This window comes from Ictalurus punctatus, chromosome 14, assembly GCF_001660625.3.
Source record: "Ictalurus punctatus breed USDA103 chromosome 14, Coco_2.0, whole genome shotgun sequence".
NCBI lineage: Eukaryota > Metazoa > Chordata > Actinopteri > Siluriformes > Ictaluridae > Ictalurus > Ictalurus punctatus.
The window spans coordinates 8536861-8557540 of NC_030429.2; the positions used below are offsets into that span (position 1 = coordinate 8536861).

A 20680-nucleotide genomic window follows, 5' to 3' on the forward strand; every position below is an offset into this window, starting at 1 on the left:
GGCGACCTGATTTACAGGAGGAATGGCTAAAGTGTATTTTCAGGTCAAAGATAGATAACGGAGAGTATTATACTATATTCCCATATAGATAATCATCATCATCATCATCATCATCATCGTTTGTTCCTCTGTCCCTCACGCATGCTGATAAATATCTCAGGGATGCGTGTACGTGTGGCTCTGAGAGACAAAGACAAACTTTTATATGCTGTGACGTAATCACTTCTGCTATCAGTAATGAAATGTGCTATAATCCATCTCCTCACTTATCAGACTCCACAGAGGGACACGTCATTATGATTAAGCCCATGTGACAAATTTAATCTGATTTATTAAACCCGGCACTCTTAAGAGTCTTAAAACATCCCCTCAAAACCGTCAGAAATATTTAATCACCAACTTTCTCACCTGGCCTCATGCCGGACATTTATACATGGATCTACCCTGAGTATGATTTATCTCTGTATGATGGAGGGGAGCAAAGACCTAGTCCTAATAGTTTCTATTCAAAACCATGCAGTTTTTTTTTTTTTGTCCTTTAGACACCCTGCTGATGGCCGGGCACAGCAGGGGGAAAACCTGCATGTACAAAATCCATTTTTCTTAAGAGACTGTCAAAATAAAATGTTGCCTGGGAAAGGAAGTGGAAAAAAGTGCCTGGCTTGACACTGAAGGGGCCATGAAGAGTTCTTTTGTCCCCAGCCATTATTACTATTTCAGAATGAGCGAGCATTTAATGGAATTGTCTGAAGGGCAGACTGAAAATCTTGGTGACGTATCACACACCAGCATGCATACACTGTTGAAGAATGTTCCCAAACTTTCTCTGAGGCAAGGAATTTTAAGAAAAAAAATATAAGAGCAAGAATGATTGAAAAATAATGATTGCTTTAATCAAACAATTTTACTCATGTCATAATTGGAGTGATGTAAGTTTTGGCTACCAATTGGTTTGGACACACACAGACACAGACACAGACTTTTCCGCTTTTCCACTGGACAGTGTAATATGGAATGGTATGGTTACTAACCTGAATTCAGAACTATCTGCATCCTGATTGTGTACCTGTAACCATTTCCTTTAAAAGTACTTGGGAAAACAAGAGTTCTACAGCGGTTGTGGTGTACTGATGCCATTTCCCACGCAATGCTAGTGCTAACATCCAACACTAATGATAATCGCAACAAAGTAGGAGCTTCATGGTCTGGTTTTCCATTAACTCTGCATTTAGAACTATGTGAAGAGACATAAAACACTCCGGTAACGTTCTTAATTTTTAAAAAATTATGGGTGACTCACGTGACAATGTAGTGACAATTACATTTCAACAGTCGAAGGTTTGCACCAGGATTCTAACTCCCAGTTTGGTGTTCTTGATGCCTTGGCAAGAAAGGTACCCAAATTCAGCACTAGTACTTGTGGCTAGTTACAATACCATGAGATCACTGTACCACACTGTCCGGCGGAATAGAAACTTTTGTTAATAGATACTTGTGGTAGCACTGTGGCGACCATCCAGCAACAGAATGAAGCAGAGCGTCAGCAAACAACAGCAGTATCACAAAATAAAATGCTCATTGGCTTTGTATTAGCCACCAGCTGAGAAAAGAACATCACCTTCTTCCCGCCTCCACAGTGGGGAACATGCATAGACCCGTCAAGAGTCTCACTAGAGCCTCCTAAAACACACCAGAACCTTTACTAATTCTCTCACACTTATCATATCATATTTATACTTCATTAAATGACATTCCACACCACCTGAAGAACCTTTGAGAACTTCTAGGAGTCTTCTAAAAGGCTCAAGTGAGAGACTCTGGGATGGAGGGAGACATAGCGCCTCATCTGTCTGAGAAAAAGAAATATTTACAGCCGCAGCTCACAAATGGCTACTGGAGCTCTATGGATGGAAAAAAAAAGATAAAAAAAGAAAAACAATACAAAGAAAAGTACAGATTCTGATAATGAAAAAAATCCAAAACTTTTGGAGCATGTGGATGCATTTCCAGATACAGATTGTGTTAATGTAGCTATGAGAGTTTTTACTGATTTATATTGTTTAGAACAGGCAGAAAATAGGATACAGAAAAAAGGAAAAAGAAGGAAAAAAGGAAATAAAAAAGGGGGAAAAAAGAATACAGGTGATGCAGGTTAGTTATTGACATTTTTTAGGGAGATTCTGATCCAGATCATGGGATTGGAATGGCTTCAGAACTGTGCATTACAACCGGGGTCCCTGGTTGGCCAACGGGAGATGGGGGTAGAGCTACCAGATGTAGCCAATCTCGTCTTCTTTGTCGTCTTCTTCATCTTCATCATCCTCTATGGCCCCATGGGGGCGGAGCCTGCCCCTCTTCTCCTTCTGTCTGCGCCGCCTATTCTGTGGAGGCTCCTCCTCCTCCTCCTGGTCATTGAGAAGAATGACGGCTCCTCCACTGCCAAAATCCCCTGAGGTCTCCTGATCCTCCTCTATACACACACACACACACACACACACACACACACACACACACACAGTCAGATGAAATAGGTTAGCAGCTGTTAGATAGATATGAGATGCGATATGAAATTGGAAGATGAATGGATAGCTGGTAGAGCGAGAAGAAAGAGTGTCATTATTTATCTGTTTTACTCTTTTACTTGTGATGGGACAGGAAAACAGCACCATCCTGAATTATGGGTCCTCTGATGTCCCATAAAGCAAGCACACTAAAATTAGACACACTCACAGGCACATGTCTGATATTCTTCATTCAGTATTGATCTTGGACGTCTAAAAGGCCAGCGGCTACGGCAAACATGCTATGATGGGGTACTGTATATGTATTGCCTTATGTACCCCAGTGAAGCAATAAACCTGTCCTCACTCATGTAATTATGGGATTGGGTGGGAACCTACCGCAGATTGGGTTGCCTTGTTTCCTGGAGCCTGCAATCTCATTCCCATATTTATCAACACACCAACACTGGCCTGTGCTGCCATGACACTGTGTGGCCTTAAAGTAGCCGTCCTCTGTACAGCGTGGGACAAATGCTCCTAGAAGGGGAAGGGGAAAGGTAAAGTAAGGTAAGGTAGGAGAAGAGAAGAGAAGACAAGACAAGACACGATACATTAATAATGGGGAAAATCGGGTTTTAGTCAAAACTAGATTTTCTTCCTGATAACACACACAATATATACCTAACCTGGCCTTCCCCAAATTGTTGCCAATAGCACACAAATGTAAAGAATGTCTTTGTATGCTGTAAAATGACAGTTTCCCTTCACTGGAACTAAGAGGTCCAAACCTGTTCCAGCATGACAGTACCCATGTGCACAAAGCGAGCGCCATGAAGACATTGTTTGACAAGGTTGGAGAGGAGGAACTCGAGTGTCCTGCACAGAGCCCTGACCTCAACCCCACTGAACACCTTTGGAATGAACTAATCCTCACTAAAACTCTTGGGGTGAATGAGCACAAATCCCTAAATCCACGCTACAAAATCTAGTGTACAAAAACTAGTGTACAAAATCTAGTGTACAAAATCTAGCCTTCGGAGAAGAGTGGAGATTATTATAATAGAAAAAGAGTAATAAATCTGGAATGGGAAGTTCAAAAACACATACTGTTATAGTTATGGTCATAGAGTGTACTGGTGTAAGTGTTAAGAAACCAGAAATATATTTAACCAAAAATCATTTTTTGTAAGGGCCAGTTAAAGAAATGCAGCCAGTCTGTCTAAATATACCAAAACCACTTCACGCTAAGTGTGATTTTCTAGGTGACACTAAGACATAAGTCTAGTCAGTTCAGTGTGTAATCAGCAGCACAGTTTGAATGAATGTGTATATTATCCGTCTAATCCATATACAATTTGAAATGAACAAAAAAACAAACAGAAAAAGAAAATAAACAGAAAATGAATTTATGAATTGACTCATTTATTCCCTTGCCTACGAACTGACAAATAAAGTAGCATTTCTATTTTATTTACATCTCTTTTGACCTGGAAAAAATACAAGTGGATGACAACCTTCTAGAAACGGCAGTGACAAGGTTGATAAATGAGGTAAATTGGTTAAGCCTACAATATAATTTTGTTTAATGTATCGTATTTTTAGCAACACTCAAAAAATTCACCTTATTTATTAACTTGGACACTGCCATTTCTAGGAGGTTGACATCCATTTATCCTTACCTTCTCAAGTTGTGGTCTTACCACAACCTGCAGATGGCTGAGGATTTCTCTACACTAATTTGACAGACAAGTATTGGGGTATGTCATTCCATTATCAAACATTTCAGCTGTGACAGATTTCTCATATCTTTTGGATATCTTCTACATGACTCGCAAGTTCAATCCTTATATCTAGTGACCTTTGCATGTGTGGACGTAAGGAGTTTTAAAAAAGATGCCTTTTTTATTTTTTATTTTTTATATTTTCCCATTTTACTGAGAAAGGAACGAGAAAAGGGGAAAAGAGAAAAAGCTGAGAATTTAGGATTTGAATGCTTGTTCCCTTTCAAAGGGAACTCAAAATTGCGTGAACTTCATACTGTGGGAAGCGCCCTTGCACTTGACCAGTATCTGAAGCTTGTATAACATCATACCTATTTATAGGCCTGCTGTGATCAGGTGGCGTGGCAATTAAGCATGTTGCATGATATAAAACCGGCACCTGTGAACCGCGCCGTCAGCCTTTTTATCTTCAGTGAGACTACATGTTGGTTATTTGTGTAACACTCGAAAAAACACTCTTCATTTTTCTTTAAAGAAAGAAAATGCTCTTACTGTTCTGTCCCTTTAAAAAAAGAGAAAAGTATGAGAGTGTGTGTGTGTGGGCGGGGGGGGGGGGGGGGGGGGGGGGGGGGGGGGGGGGGGGGTCATGCCAGGGCAGCCCTTGAGGGGTCTGACTGTGCACATTGTGAGCACCTTACAATCATGTTCGCTCCCTTCTTGGCTGAAGGGAGTTGGGTTTTAGAGCCTCATGGCAGCCAGACCGCTCAGGTCCTGGGGATCTCCTATATATCTGGAAGAGGAGCCGGAGACGAGCGCAGTTCTATCTCTGTCTTCCAGGTCCAGCTCTCTCCCGGGTTTTGGAGTTCGCATCGTGACTCTTCTTTTCGCTATGGAAAGCCACAACACCCTCTCTGACTCTGAGGAGCCAAACAGAGCAGGCTGGACGAGCACTTACTCCCCAGTGAAAATAAATCTCCCTCACAGTGCAAACTCCCCTTTTTTCCAGAAGTGCATGATGTAATATCATGCATCTGTGGATAACCATACAGTAGCCATATTTATAACCCTGCGGCATCGATTCTTAAGCCATAATGGGGAATGAACGGCACAGTTATTTAGCTATGCAGAAGGTGGAGGAGGTGCTTGCGAGCTACCTCTCTCCATCGACGGCAGGTAATTTAGGGAGGCCAGCTTTGCCTTCCAAGCCACGTAAGGCCACCTTGGTGTTGGAGGGCAAGTCCTATGCAGCAGCGGGTCTCGCTTGTGGGTCACTGTAAGCAGTGGCTGTGTTGCAGGCCTACCAAGCAGACCTGTTGAGTGAGGTCAACATCGTGGAGGGAAGTGGGCTTGAGGCAGTGGCAGAGTTCACCACGCCGTGGATTTGTCTCTCCGGGTGACCAAACAAATGGCCCATCATATCGATCGTTCAGTGGGTAGCTTGGTTGTGGTGGAGGGGCACCTATGGCTCAACCTCTCAATGATGGGGGACAAAGGGTCTCCCTGCTGGATGCCCCTGTTGAACCTTCTGGCCTGTTCGGCGGCGTGGTTAATGTCATCGCCAACAGGTTTCACGAGGCAAAACAGTAAATGGTGGTGCCAAGCCAGTTCCTTCCCCATAGTGTTGAGTTCACTTGTGTATGCCCGGGCCAGCATTAGTGTGAGGGAGGCACAGAAGGCGAGTGTGGCAGCCCACCTCCCCCTGTGGTGAGCCAGGGGGACTGGGCGGCCACAGTCGCAGCCTGCTAATAGGCCTGATCTGAGAATGATCATAAAGGCCAAGCAGACAAAGTTAGCCCCCAGTACTACTGTAGGGCCTCATCTAGCAAAGGCTGTCCCAAGTTTTCAGTTTTCTCTGGCCAGCGAGGTGTCACAGGGCAACCAAAAGCTGATGCTTTCCCTCCAGCAGAATGTGGAAGAGTTAACGTCACTAACAGACCATCTGACAGCATGGAAACTACTGCCAAATGTGTCTCCATGGGTTCTGTCTACTGTAGAAAAGGGTTACCGGGTCCTGTTCAGAGCTCAACAGACCTGGTTCAGAAGTGTGTTCACCACAGTAGTCAGCACAGAGCAGAGCCTGACATTAGTGCAGGAAGAAGATCCCTCTTGGACAAAGGGGCCATTGAACATGTACCCTGTTCCCTGAGGGAGGGAGGTTTTTACAGCTGTTATTTCCTGCTACACGAAAAAAGATGGGAGTATGTGGCCAATTTCAGATCTGTGTCACCTGAACCAAACTCTGCGGACATACAGGTTCAAGATGCTGACGCGCAAACTTATCATTCCACAGATTCAGGTCGAGGACTGGTTTGTGAGGACAGATCTAAAAGATGTATAGTTACACATAGAAATATCACCCAGTCACAGGAAGTTCCTGAGGTTTGCATTTGGAGGGAACATGTACCGATATCGGGTTTTTCCCTTCGGGTTAGTTTTATCCCCTTGCACCTTCATAAAGTGCATGGATGCTGCTCTGGCTCCCTTGCGATTCCAGGGCATCCGTGTACTAAACTACCTGGGCATAAGGCTCATTCCACCAGGGGGGTTGCTTCCTCGAAGGCTTTGTCCAAAGAGGTACCCTTGCAGGATGTGTGTGCTTTTCAATTTTTCAAGATTTTTTTTTTATTTTATAAAACTTATATAAACTTACTTTACAAAGAACAACAAACCTATTTCAATTCAAGAACAGCTGTAGTTTTCAGAACTATATATACAGTAGTAGAATCCACTTCACAAATCTGAAGGGTTTTCCCTGGCCACCACACATGTATTATTGATTAATGTGTTAAACAATCTACAAAAACACCATCATGACATGAATTCAATCTGGCATTTTACAGTATTATATCTGCTCTAAAAGCATCATCATTTATTTATACCTCCTGCTGCTTCATCAATAGAGACCATAAAGACAGCCTGCATTGCGCATGAGCCCGAGCAGGATGGCTGCAGCAGATTCTGGGCCTTAGGCGGTAGATATCACTAACGCTGATTGGATTTCACTGTCTAAAATGTGACTCCCACACACTCACCCATATTAATGCACACTCAGGCGGTTGTTTTTCAGCATGTGTTATGGCATGAGTTATGAAGCAGTTATGATTGTGCGGGATTATTGATGCCCGCTGGGCCGAATGGGACCAGGGGTGGGGGCTCAGGCTGAGGGTGTCAGCTAGAGTGCATGTTATTGATCGCAGTGGAAAATATCAAGTGTGGACGCACATAAATCACACCGAAAGCCATTACGATTCAAATCAATTATAGCCCCACTTCTGCAAAGCTTCTGCAGCAAGCCACGCATGAACACACATACGCAAGCGCCCACACACACATACACACACACACACACACAGATGCCCACAGTTGCTTTTTGTGGAGGATAGAAATTAAAACCTGTTCATTATTTTGGATGAAATAAATCTCAGGCTTAATGACTGACCCACCTATGAGAGACTTCCGTCGGCTTTGAGTGTGAATCCTATTTATTTCATTCTGACAGGGCAGACCTGGGGAAATGAGAGAGTAACATACAAACACACACACATACACATTAGTAAATCCATGCCAATACATTTAGTTAGCATTATAAATATAGTCCACTTGAAGTAAAATTATCACCCCGCTTTTTCTATCTCTATCAGTTTCCCTCTCTCTGTCTCTCTCACTCTCACCATCTGGTTTCTGGAAGCAGTAGCACCACTCGTTGTTGGAAAGCTTCCCATCCTTAAAGGAGTCACAGGAGTTGAAAAGAGGGCGCATACACAGCTCGTACTTGTCCAGATAAATGGCGCTAAGCTCTGACTGGTCGAGCAAGAGGTCGTAATTCATATCCAACTTGTTGAACATCCAACCAAGAGAGTCCTTACAGATGGGGAGGATGCTGGTGTCAAAACCTATAGGACGGAGAAGAGAAATTTTTGAACAACTGAACAACCTTTCAACACACTATACTGTTCTCTAAAACTACAATTATTAATAATCCTACTCTACAGTGTCTATAAATGGTGTCTAAACATACAAAAGACTAAAAAAGATGAACACACAAACACAACACAAATATACAGTACACAAGTTCATGTGCTTACGTCCTTGACCGTTGTCATTGGCAGAAATCTTCAGATCTCGATTGGCATCCATGTGCAACACGCCAAACCAGTCCTTTAGTCTAGAGGCCAAACTCCTCAGATCGGCATCACTGCAAGCTGGACACACACACACATACATATATGCACCTTGTCAAGCCAAGAAATCTCATTATTTTATTATCTATAACAGAGGCACAAGATAAATTAGTGCCCCATCTCAAGCTGGTTACATGCCAAAGTAATGAGGCGAGACAAGAGCCCTGACTCGCAGACCTTTTTCTATTTGAAAATAATCTGCAGATGAAAGCACAACAGTGCAGTCATCTACTGCTGGATACCTGGAGATGAAAAGAATCCAGTAAACAGCCTTGGAGAAATACCTGCAGCAATCAAACATGCCATGTACTGATGGAGCACAATAAAACCCAACATCATAAAACGGGCCTCCGCCAATGCGCCTTCCATTACACTTCACCTGTCTGATCTTCACTTTCATCAGACGACGCGCACCATCCTGTTCAGAAGTGCAGACTTTTATTAGCTATTTGGGACAAGTTCATCTCATGCAGTTATCAGTCAGAGATATAAAAATAAAAAAGGAAAGATGAGCAATAATGCAATCGCCTGAACTGCAGTATAGACAACAGAATTGGACCCAGTGCAATAAAGAAATGGTGTGTGAAAGTGTATGAGGCACCTTAAAGCATCATGCAATACAATACACCAAAATGTAGTAGCTCTTGGGGAAATAAAGAACACGAACATTTGGAAACACCCTTGCTCAATGATTTGCTAACTTTGACTTGAGTTTTATTGACAGACAATTAAACTAACATTTTAGTTCCAGCCTTATTCTCAGGTCTTGAGGTTAGCATCACCATTCAAAACATATTTGTTAAAGTCTTGCAGCACAGATTTGCTCTATTGACATACTGGTGGGTTTCTGTCTGTCTTATATTGAAGAAAAAAAAACATTTGAAAAAAACAGCAAAAAGTGAAAGCTCTACTGAAATATGATTGATCAAATACAAAATAATATACAGGGTCCTCCACTAATATTGGCACCCTTGGTAAATATGAGCAAAGAAGGCGTGATAAAATGTCTTTGTTGTTGAACTTTTTGACATTTAGTACAAAAATATTCACAAAAATAGTGCTCATGGATATCAAACAATTGCAAACACAACACAGGTTTATCAAAAAAAACAAAAAACAAAAAACCACTAAATATAGGTGTGTAACAATTATTGGCACACCTATGAATTCATATGAGAAAAATATATTTGAAGTATATTCCCAATGATATTAAAAATTTTTTAGTACAACTGGGTGACTAGGAACAGGAAATTGTTCAACCATTACTTCCTGTTTCAGGTAACAATCATAATTTGAATATTATGTCATCCATAACAATGGGTAAGACCAAGGAATATAGCTGTGATGTGCGGCAAAAGGTTGTTGAGCTTCACAAAATGGGAAGTGACTATAAGAAAACAGCACAAGCATTGAAAATTCCCTTTTCCACCATTACGAAGTTCCAGTCAACTGGAAATGTTATGAATCAACCTGGATTTGGACGTGTACCTATATTGTCTCAATGGACTGCATAGAGGATTGTTCAAGTAGAAATCTCCAAGTATCACAGCTAGAGAATTGCAGAAGTTAGTTGCATCTTGGGGTCATAAAGTCTCCAAAACTACAATCCGAAGTCACCTACATCACCACAAGTTGTTTGGAAGGGTTTCAAGAAAAAAGCCTCTACTCTCATCCAAAAACTAACTCAGGCATCTGCAGTTTGCCAGACACGACTGGAACCTCAAATGGGATCGGGTTCTATGGTCAGATGAAACCAAAATAGAGCTTTTTGGCAATAAACACCAGAGATGGTTTTGGCACACAGAGAGGTAGCCATATGGAAAAGTACCGCATGCCCACGGTTAAATATGGTGGTGGCTCTTTAATATTCTGTTGCTGTTTTTCTGCCAGAGGACCTGGACATTTTGTTAGGATACATGGCATCATGGACTCTATCAAATATCAACAGAGATTAAAACCTGACTGCATCTGCCAGAAAGCTTAAAATGGGGCATGGTTGGATTATCCAGCAGGACAATGATCCAAAAAAATACATCAAAATGAACACAAAAATGGTTTACTGAGCACAAAATCAAGGTCCTGCCATGGCCATCCCAGTATCCTGACTTGAAACCCATAGAAAACCTGTGGGGTGAACTGAAGAGGAGAATCCACCAGCGTGGACCTTAAAATTTTAAGGATCTGGAGAGATTCTGTATGGAGGAATGGTCTCAGATCCTTTGCCATGTACTCTCCAACCTCATCAGACATTATAGGACAAGACTCAGAGCTGTTATCTTAGCATTATTATTGACAATTTTTCACAGCCTTCTTTGCTCATATTTACCAATAGTGGCAATATTATTGGAGAGCACTATACTATGTGTATTTGTAACTGTGTGTATAACTAAGTGTGCTTCATTGTTCATTGTGTAAAACTATTTTCAGAATATTTAACAAATCAGCTGTTGATCTACTGATCAAAAAACAAACTTAAGTATTACTTTTACCCAACATTATACACTATGTTAATAAAAGCAAATGGGGACATTTAGGAAATGTATGTAATTTGTGCCATTTTGGAAATCTACTGAAAGATTTTTTTTTTAAAGTCTGAAGTAGGTGTTTAAGATCACCAGAATAGAATGTATTTCCAGATGTTACTGGAAAGAATACATTAGAATACATTTCCAGATGTTACTACTACATAGATGAACGTTAGGTCAATACTCTGGTTCAAGGAAATGTGTTTGAAATAAAGTCCAGTTAAGCTCTGCAAAAGCAAATGAACAACCACAGAGCTATACAAAGGTGAGATTTACCACTGAAAGCTGTTCCCTTTCAAAGTGAACTTCGACGTTGCGTTTAGCATAACACTATGGGAGTGCCACTCGTGCGCAACCGGCATCTGAAACTTGTGTAAAATCATGCCTATTTATAGGACTGCCATGATCAGGTGACGTGGCAATTAAGCGCGTTGTGTGATATAAATATGGCACCTGTGAACCACACCATCAGCCTTTATTATCTTCAGCGAAAGACTGCATGTCAGTTGTTTGTGTAAAGAAACAAAAAGATGTCTCATTTCCTCACTATATATTCTCAAAATCTCAGAACTTTACAATCTCTTCAAAAAAAAAAAGAGAGAAGAAAAAAAAGGAATGAGCGAGAGAGAAAAATATGAGTGAGAAAATTCAGGAACTGAAGTGTCTAGAGATGTAGCATGCGATGGCAGGCTCGAGAGGCTGCGCATGTTAATGCCTACATTAAGCAGCTCGGTTCGTGACTCGCACTGTTCTCGGAAGCTGAAGCAAGTTGGGTTTCAGAGCCTCGCGGATCTGGGCCAGCCGAGGCAGCTAACCGTCTCAGGTTCGGGGGATCTCTTATGTATCCGGAAGAGGAGCCAGAGATGAGCGCTGCTCTATCTCTTGCTCTGTCTTCTAGGTTCGGCTCTCCGCTGGATTTTGGAGCTCGCGTCGCGACTCCTCCTTCCGCTATGGAAAGCCAAATGGGGGAGGGACAAAAATAATAGTAATAATTCCTCTGACTCTGAGGAGCCAGAAGGATGTGCTAAAAACTGAGAGCAGCATATAAAGAGCTGCTTGAAATGATTACTAAGTCTGGATGTGCCTTTTTCTCCCCAGTGAAAGTAAATCCCTCACACTGCAGAAACTCCCCTTTCTTCCAGAAGTGCATGACAAAATATCAGGCTTCCGGGGGAAAACCATGCATAAGCCATATTTATAACCCCACAATGCTGGATTATTTGTCCATTTTGGGGAATGAACGGCGTGGCTATTTAGCTATGCTGAAGGTGGAGGAGACACTTGCGAGCTACCTCTCTCCATCGATGGCAGGTAATTGGGGGGCCGGCTTTACCATCCAAGCCACCGTGTAAAGCCACTGTGGCATTGGTGGGCAAGGCCTATGTGGTAGTATTCTTGCTTGTGGGTCACTGCAGACAATGACTGTGTTGCAGGCCTACCAAGCAGACTTGCTTAGTGAGCTCGACATATGGCGGCATTCAGCCAGTTCCTTCCCTGTTGTCTGGAGTTCACCCAGGCGTCCATGAATGGAACCCAGGCCAGCACTAGTGTGAGGGAGACCCAGAAGGCGAGTATGGCAGCCCGCCAACCCCTGCAGACAGCCAGGGGAACCAGGCAGCCACAGTCGTGGCCTGCTACTAGGCCTGATCTGAGAATGGTCATAAAGGCCAAGCAGGCAAAGAAGAGCAGTCCTGAGGGACGTATCAGGGGACATGGAGGTTGTTAGGGCAGTTATCCCCCAGTGCTACTGTAGGGCCTCCCCTAGCGGTCCCAAGTTTTCAGTGTTCTCTGGTTAGCGAGCTGTCACAGGGCAACCAAAATGTGATGCTTTCCCTCCAGCAGAATTTGGAAGAGTTAACGTCACTAAAAGACCATCTGGCAGTGTGGAAACTACTGCCAAATGTGTCTCCATGGGTTCTGTCTACCGTAGAAAAGGGTTACCGGGTCCAGTTTATAGCTCGACCCCCCGGTTCCGAGGTGTGCTCACCACAGTAGTCAGCACAGAGCAGACGTTAGCGCAGGAAGTAAGATCCCTCTTGGACAAAGGGGCCATAGAACATGTACCCCGTTCCCTGAGGGAGGGAGGTTTTTACAGCCGTTATTTCCTGGTCCGCAAAAAATAGTATGCGGCCAATTTTAGATCTGCATCATCTGAACTGTACTCTTCAGACATACAGGTTCAAGATGCTGATGCCCAAACTTATCGTTCCACAGATTCAGTTTGAGGACTGGTTTGTGACGATAGATCTAAAAGGTGCATATTTCCACATAGAAATATTGCTAGCTTTATCCCCTCGCATCATCACATAGTGCATGGATGTCACTCTGGCGCCATTGTGACTCCAGGGCATCTGTGTACTAAACTACTTGGATGACTGGTTAATTCTAGCATGATCCAGGGAACTGACAGTTCAAAATTGAGATGTTGTTCTCACCCACATGAAGAGCTTGAGGCTCAGGTTGAACCTCAGAAAAGTATGCTTTCCCCAGTGCAGTGGACAACTTTTCTTGGGGTTATAAGGATTCTACTACGATGAGGGCGTTTCTATCCCCAACATGTGTAGAGTCAATCCTATCAACACTGAGCAAGATAAAGCTGGATCTTGGGAGACTATTGGCACTTATAGGCCTATTGCACAGGAGACCATTCAGTGGTGGCTGAGAAGTTGGGGGTTTCGTCCAAGGACGAAACCTCTGAGAATAATCAGTGTCACACGGCAATGCCTACATGCGCTAAGAATTTGAGTGTCCCCGGTTTCTAGCCTTGGGTCACACTCTAGGGGTGTCTCCTTAGTGCAAGACGATAATGACAGACACCTCCCTTATGGGCTGGAGCACGGTCTTAGACAGCTGTCCAGCTCACGGTCTCTGGTGCGGCCCTCATCTGGAGCGGCATATAAATTGCCTAGAAATGTGGGCCATATTTCTAGTACTGAAATTCCTTTGTCCTCAATTGAGAGGTCACCATGTGTTTACAGACAACACGCCAGTGGTCTCATATATTGAGCACCAGGGAGGATTATGTCTGTGCCCCCTGTTCAGGCAGGCGCAACTAACTCTTCTCTGGGTAGAAGGAAAGTTTGTCAGTGAGTGCAATGTATATTCTAGGGATATGGGGCAGACATCCTGTTGAGGCAGGGGCTGAGGCCCAGGAATTGGTGGCTCCATCCACAAGTGGTGGAGTCCATATGGCAAGGTTTGGCCAAGCGGGACTGCATGTGTTCGCCTCTGTGGAGACAACACACGGCCCGCTGTGGTTCGCCCTCACTCCTCCCACACAATTAAGGCTGGACGCCATGGTGCACATGTAGCCGAGGTCACATCTATACGCTTTTCCCCCCATCGCTCTGCTCCCACAAGTTCTAGCGAGAGTTCGCCAAGACAGTCTATGTCTGCTGCCAGTAGCACCTTATTGGACAGCTTGAATATGGTTCTCAGAGATAATATTACTGCTAGATGGCACTCCTCGGGACATTCCCATCCACAGGGATCCACTGTAGACCCAGTAAAATGCGCAATAGCTACAGTCCTGGAGTTCTTACAAGAACAGTTCTCAGCAGGGTGGACTCCTTCTACAATCAGGGTTTATGTGGCTGCCATTTCGGCCAGCCACGCCCCTGTTGATGGAGCCTCTGCGGGGTAACATCCTCTAACTTCGAGGTTTATGCGTGGTGTCTGGCGGCTGATGCCCATCTGCAGGCCGAGCATACTTTCCTGGAACCTTGCTGTGGTCCTGGAAGGTCTGTCAGGTGCTCCATTTGAGCCCTTAGAGTGGATCTACTGTCTCAAGCCGGAGGGCTGATTTATCACCCTCGGCCAGAACTATGAAAACTGTGGGTCTGGCCCCTGAGGGGCACCAGTTCATAGATTCTGGTCTCACAAATGAGGTTGTAGAGACCATGTTAAATACTATAGCACCATCCACAAGGAAACTGTATGCACTCAAGTGGCAGCTTTTTGTCTTGTGGTGTGAGGAACGTTAGCTAGACCCAGTGAACTGCGCAACAGCTACAGTCCTGGAGTTCTTACAAGAACGTTTCTCAGTGGAGTGGGGTCCTTCTACAATCAGGGTTTATGTGGCTGCCATTTTGGCCAGCCATGCCCCTGTTGATGGAGCCTCTGTGGGGCAACATCCTCTAACTTCGAGGTTCATGCGTGGTGTCAGGCGGCTGAGGCCAATCTGCAGGATGGAGTGGGTATTCTCGTTCCCATAGTGTCATGCTAAACGCAACCTCGAAGTTCCCTTTGAAAGGGAACGTCTGGGTTACGCATGTAACCCTGTTCCCTGAGAAGGGAACGACACGTTGCATAGCTTTGTCATACCAGGGCAGGCCTGTGAATTGCGTCTTCGCTTCAGATAATAGAGGCTGATGGCGCAGTTCACAGGTGCCATATTTATCACGCGACGGGTTTAATTGCCACGTCGCCTGATCATGGCAGGCCTATAAATAGGCATGATTTTACACAAGCTTCAGATGCCAGTTGCATGCAAGAGGCACTCCCTTAGTGTTATGCTAAACGCAACGTCTCGTTCCCTTCTCAGGGAACAGGATTACATGCGTAACCCAGACGTTTTTAAGCACTTAAAGGTGGATTATATTTCTATTATTCCTGATTAAATTATTGAGTAACTAGTGGAACTTAAACGGAAAGTGGAATTGCTTTACATGAGTAAGGAATGTAGACATTTAAGCAGTTAACCTTGTATCATGTTTGCTATCAGAACAAAAATATAAAGCAAATTTACACTCAACTGCAGATAAAAGTGAACACAAATCTGCACAATTCAATTCATTAATTCATCATTATACCCCAGTGTTATTGAATTCTCGATTGTGATTGGTTAATAGGTGATTAACCTTCTATAACAGCAGCTCTGACATTAGTTCTGGCTCTAATGCAAATCACAGGTTTATATTAATTAGATTGTATTTGAATAGCACTTTTAACAATGGGGATTGTCACAAAGCAGCAAATCCAGATATAAAATTTTAATTTTAATTTAATCCTATTAGGCGAGCCAGAGGCAATAGCAGCAAGGAAAAACTCTGAGATAACAAGAGAAAGAAACCTTGAGAGGAACCAGACTCAAAATGGAACCCATCCTCATTGAATATAAATCGTTTAACTTCTATAACTGTATACTATAAAGTAAAGAAGTGCTAAGTGTGTTAAAAGTAACTTGAGTATGATCATCATTAGAGTTTTAACTTTAAGTTTCTTATATCAAACAGAATGCTTGTTAGTAATGCACTCTTTCTTATATTATCATTTCTATAGCTTACACAGGGACGCACTACATGAACAGATGTTATTTTTAATGTGTGTAATTGTTGATGGTAAATGGTCTGCACTTATATAGTGCTTTTTTTCCAAAGCGCTTTACACTGTGTCTCATATAGCAGAGCTATACGTAGCACAGCTGCCATGCAAGGTGCTAACTTGGGGTTCAGTGTCTTGCCCAAGGACACTTCGGCATGACACTAAACCCTATGATTAGTGGACAACCCACTCTACCACCTGAGCCACAGCTGTCCCATGGTGATATGGTGACATTTTCTATGAGATGGTTCTGAGAGATATTTAGGTTTTAATGAGTCTCCAGTGTCAGAGCTTTGTAACAATCAGAGGTAAATCTGTAACTTCACATTTTCTGCCAAAAGTGAAAGTATAAGGGACTTTGCATCGTGTGGTTTATCGGTAACAGGAAAAGCAGCAATTTTTTGTCGCATTAGATTCAAGAGAAAGAAATTTAAAAAAGGCTGGTGAACTAAGGACTATTTATAGCTGCTATCACATCTGCGATACCGGAAAGTAATTTGCATTGGCAAACTGCTGTGATATAAGAGGAATAAAACAATTCCGGAGATGCTGTTATAGAAACATACTCAGCTTTAGGGTGGAAACAGTAATCACACCACCTAAACATTGATTATTTATATACAGCAGCATGCTCAGCTTCTTAATTCCCTACATACTTCATTGTTCACACATTCACCAGTATAGAATGAGAGAGAGAGAGAGAGAGAGAGAGACAGAGAGAGAGACAGAGACAGAGACAGAGAGACTGAAGGGCAGATATTAAGGCAGAAACACTGGCACACAGAAACTAGGAAGGAGAAGCAAAAAGTACAGAAAATTTTGATCATCTTTCTGCCAGTGTCTGTTACTGTGCCTCAACTCTAGACTGTGTGGAAGAGAACCCAAGTTGTCTTTGTGTGTGAGAGAGCAAGACGAATGGAGACAGGACTTGATGTGTGTAAGTGCGTTTCTTATTCTGTATCTGTTCAAAGCTCACACCTGCTGTCTCATACATAAATGCCTGCAGGCCAAGCATACACTCATGTTGTGAAACCTGTGTGCTGAATTCTCCCTTTCATCCTTCTCCATTCTCGCTCCTTCCATCCTGCTGCCTTTTCATCCTTCACTATGTATCTGTATTCTGTCCCTCCATCTTATTCACATCCCCAGATTTTTACAATCTGAACTGTTCTGGAGTATGAGATACTTGCGCATGGCTTTGTTTTTCACTTACTATGGCATACATCAGGGTTTTTTTTTTTCAGGGTGAGTTGAAAGAAAACCTTAAAAAGTGTCACATAATTGAGAGAGGTACCACAGTATAACAGTATACCACATACTGTATTCATCCTGAGGAATCATCTACGACACACATCCAGGTCAAAACAGTCTGGGTCATACAAATGTTTTGTTGCAGCACAACAACACATGGCCACATATTGCACCTTACACTGTTACAACCATCAAGGACATGCAGTTTGAGTGTCTGCTACATCTCAGCAAATGTCAAGTCGGTGGAAAGGCGTTCCAGTGCTACGGTTGGATTAGTTGCTAGAGGAATTCAGGCATTTCTATAATGTTTATTAAGTTTTTCATTTGAATGACTTTCAATAGTTTTTTTTAGCTAATGTATACAGTACACACTTTTCATATTTATACATACTTTATAAATGATTTGCAATTTAAACCACAGCCACAGAAAATATTCATAAAAATATGCCATGTCAAAGTTCCATATGCCATGTAACCATGACAACAGACATAGATAATGGTTTAGTCTAACCTATCTTTAAGAGCCATTATCACCTTCGCTATAATGTTGTTAAATGACCGAAGGAGAAAAATGAACAACATTGATTTTCACAAGAAGGAATGATTTATAGGCTACAGTGGTTTCAAGTCATTTCATGAAACATCTACAGAGTTCAGAGAACAGTCATTTTCAGAATATGCGTGAAGCTCACTTTACTATTGATGATGGAGTGATTCATGATGTCTGCTTTGAGAAGCTGTTAATGTCATCTTGGAAAATTTGAACATTTTGCTGATCAGAGTCACCATATTTGTAGAATCACCCAACAACAGTCTCATAATGTAGCATTTAAAATGGTGAATAAAATATTAATGTGTAGTTGAAAGTATGAGAAGAAAACAAACAAAAAAAAATCTGAGATGACACAAATCAGAAAAAAAAGAAAAGAAACCTTTTAAGTGGCCAGACGGTTCTGCTTAATGTGGTGCTGTTCTTGGCTGGTATTTTCTGATCTTAGGGATTATTAACTAATACTGTAGCTGATGTATTGTCTACACATTCTGCCATCCTCAGCAATGCACTTAGATGAGCTTGTGACTGAAATTTCTCATGAGTACTTGAGCCATTTGTGTGTGGCATGTACTAACACTTTCATGCAGTATTGATAATGTGTGATAATTTTTTTCCATGTCATATCTTGATTTGAAACATTTAAACACACACACACACACACACACACACACACACACACACACACACACACACACACACACACAGTTAAGACTCAATCCATATGCAATATGCTGAACAATAAGGAATAATAATTTACTGTGTTAGTTATCATTATGGTTTGTTAAGCCATTTACACTGATATTACACCAGAAGTAATATCATATATTAATGTAATACTAATGTTTGTTTCAGTAATAGTAATGTTTGTAAATAGTAATGTTTGTAATACTAATGTTTGTTTGCATTAGCCAGTGTTTATTCCATCCAGGAGTAAATAAATAATTAAACCTACATAAATTAGCATTAATTAAATTATAACATGTTTTTAAATGCTGATAATCAGCTGAACTCAGATCATTGGGTGTACATTCTGAAACACGATCCACTTATGTATTCCACCAATTAACCACGAAGAATGTGTTAATTAAGGAATTCATTCATGTTGGATAGGAGTAAACATTAACGCCAGCGTTCATTATTTAGTCAACATTCGAATTAAAAAAAAACAAAACAACAACAATTAATGCAAGTGATAATTTCTGTGTTAAAATGATTTATGGTTTATTAATCCTGAAGTTCATGCCTTGCTAATCTTACCTAATGAAGAAAGGTGTTTACGTTAAAAATTAATAATAATAATAATAATAATAATAATAAATGGAACACAGGTCAAACTGAAGTGTACACAGACATTTGGTGTGCACTCATGTTGGATGCTGAACACGAACTCCCAATTCATTTTAGCTACAGGAACAAATGAAGCAGAAAAGAAGCAAAACCTCTTTACAGGATGAACCACTGATGTGCAGTTTATTAGGCAATTCTGCTAAGAAAGGAAAAGCCAAAAATAACACATTTCAGTGTGTGTGTGTGTGTCCATTACTGTCCATTTGTGACACTGTCTCTGCTTATAAGCGACACATTTCTAATCACACACTTGAAACACAGCACCAGAAACCATGAACACACTCATAAGCAGTGAAAATTATGTGTTATCTTTGGCTCCTCGGAATGAAATATTAAATAAATAAATAAAATCTCTATACCGTCTATTTACATTCTCTGCTGATCAGCCGTCACAGCACGATGTACATATCATTCTATTGTATATAAATATAGACGTGAATTATTTATCAATGCGCAACACTGAAAGCTTAGGCGATGGAGCACTAGAGAAGCCATCTGAAAACAAGATGAAAACAAACATCTAGAGAATGTACAATGTAGAATATCTAGCCATCTGAAAACAAGATGCCATAATCTCAGTGTAACCAGATAACGCAATCAACATTAACTTTAAATTGCTGGAGCGCATTTATTTAGTCAGCATACACACTACAGCCCATTTCAGCTAATCTAGGACTCCAATGAAAGGTTGTACAAACATAAGCTCATACCTAAACCTTGACTTCCGTCTTCAGTGGATAATCTTCCCTGAACACTGTAGAAGAACTGCTGCTGTAATTATAAAGACTATCCTGTGTTTATCCCAGAGCGCCTATTCATAATATGATCATACTGAACATTCTGTTTTATTTCAACACATTTAGTAACTAACATGCTGGAACTAAGGGACACAAACCTGTTCCAGCATGACAATGCCTCTGTGCACAAAGTGATCAAACTCCATGAAGACATTGTGTGTTAAAGTTGGAGTGGAAAAACTCAAGTGTCCTGCACGGAACCCTGACCTCAACCCCACTGAACAAATATGGGGTGAATTGGAACACCAACAGCATACTAGGTCTCCTTGCCTGACCTCACTAATGCTCTTGTGGCTGAATGATAACAAATCCTCACAACCATGCTCCAAAATCTAGTGGATAGCCTTCACTGAAGAGTGGAGGTTATTATAACAGCAAAAGGAACTAAATGTGGAATGGGATGTTCAACAAGAACATGTGGGTGAGATGGCCAGGTGTCCACAAACGTTTGGCCATATAGTGTATCACAGAAAATATCCAGA

The 20680-nt window shown here is 41.9% G+C and overlaps 1 protein-coding gene across 1 annotated transcript in view; it reads right to left on the reverse strand.

Annotated features, from left to right (window-relative positions):
• Nucleotides 1–454: 454 nt before the first annotated feature.
• spock1 (SPARC (osteonectin), cwcv and kazal like domains proteoglycan 1) overlaps nucleotides 455–20680 on the reverse strand; it is a 268384-nt gene continuing 248158 nt past the window's right edge. The window contains exons 8-12 of the mRNA XM_017486158.3: nucleotides 8308–8424; nucleotides 7894–8115; nucleotides 7666–7728; nucleotides 2901–3038; nucleotides 455–2470 (exon numbers count right to left, since the gene is read on the reverse strand). Coding sequence (XP_017341647.1) covers nucleotides 2268–2470; nucleotides 2901–3038; nucleotides 7666–7728; nucleotides 7894–8115; nucleotides 8308–8424 — 743 coding nt within the window. The 3' untranslated portion in view covers nucleotides 455–2267. The remainder of the gene's footprint in view (nucleotides 2471–2900; nucleotides 3039–7665; nucleotides 7729–7893; nucleotides 8116–8307; nucleotides 8425–20680) is intronic.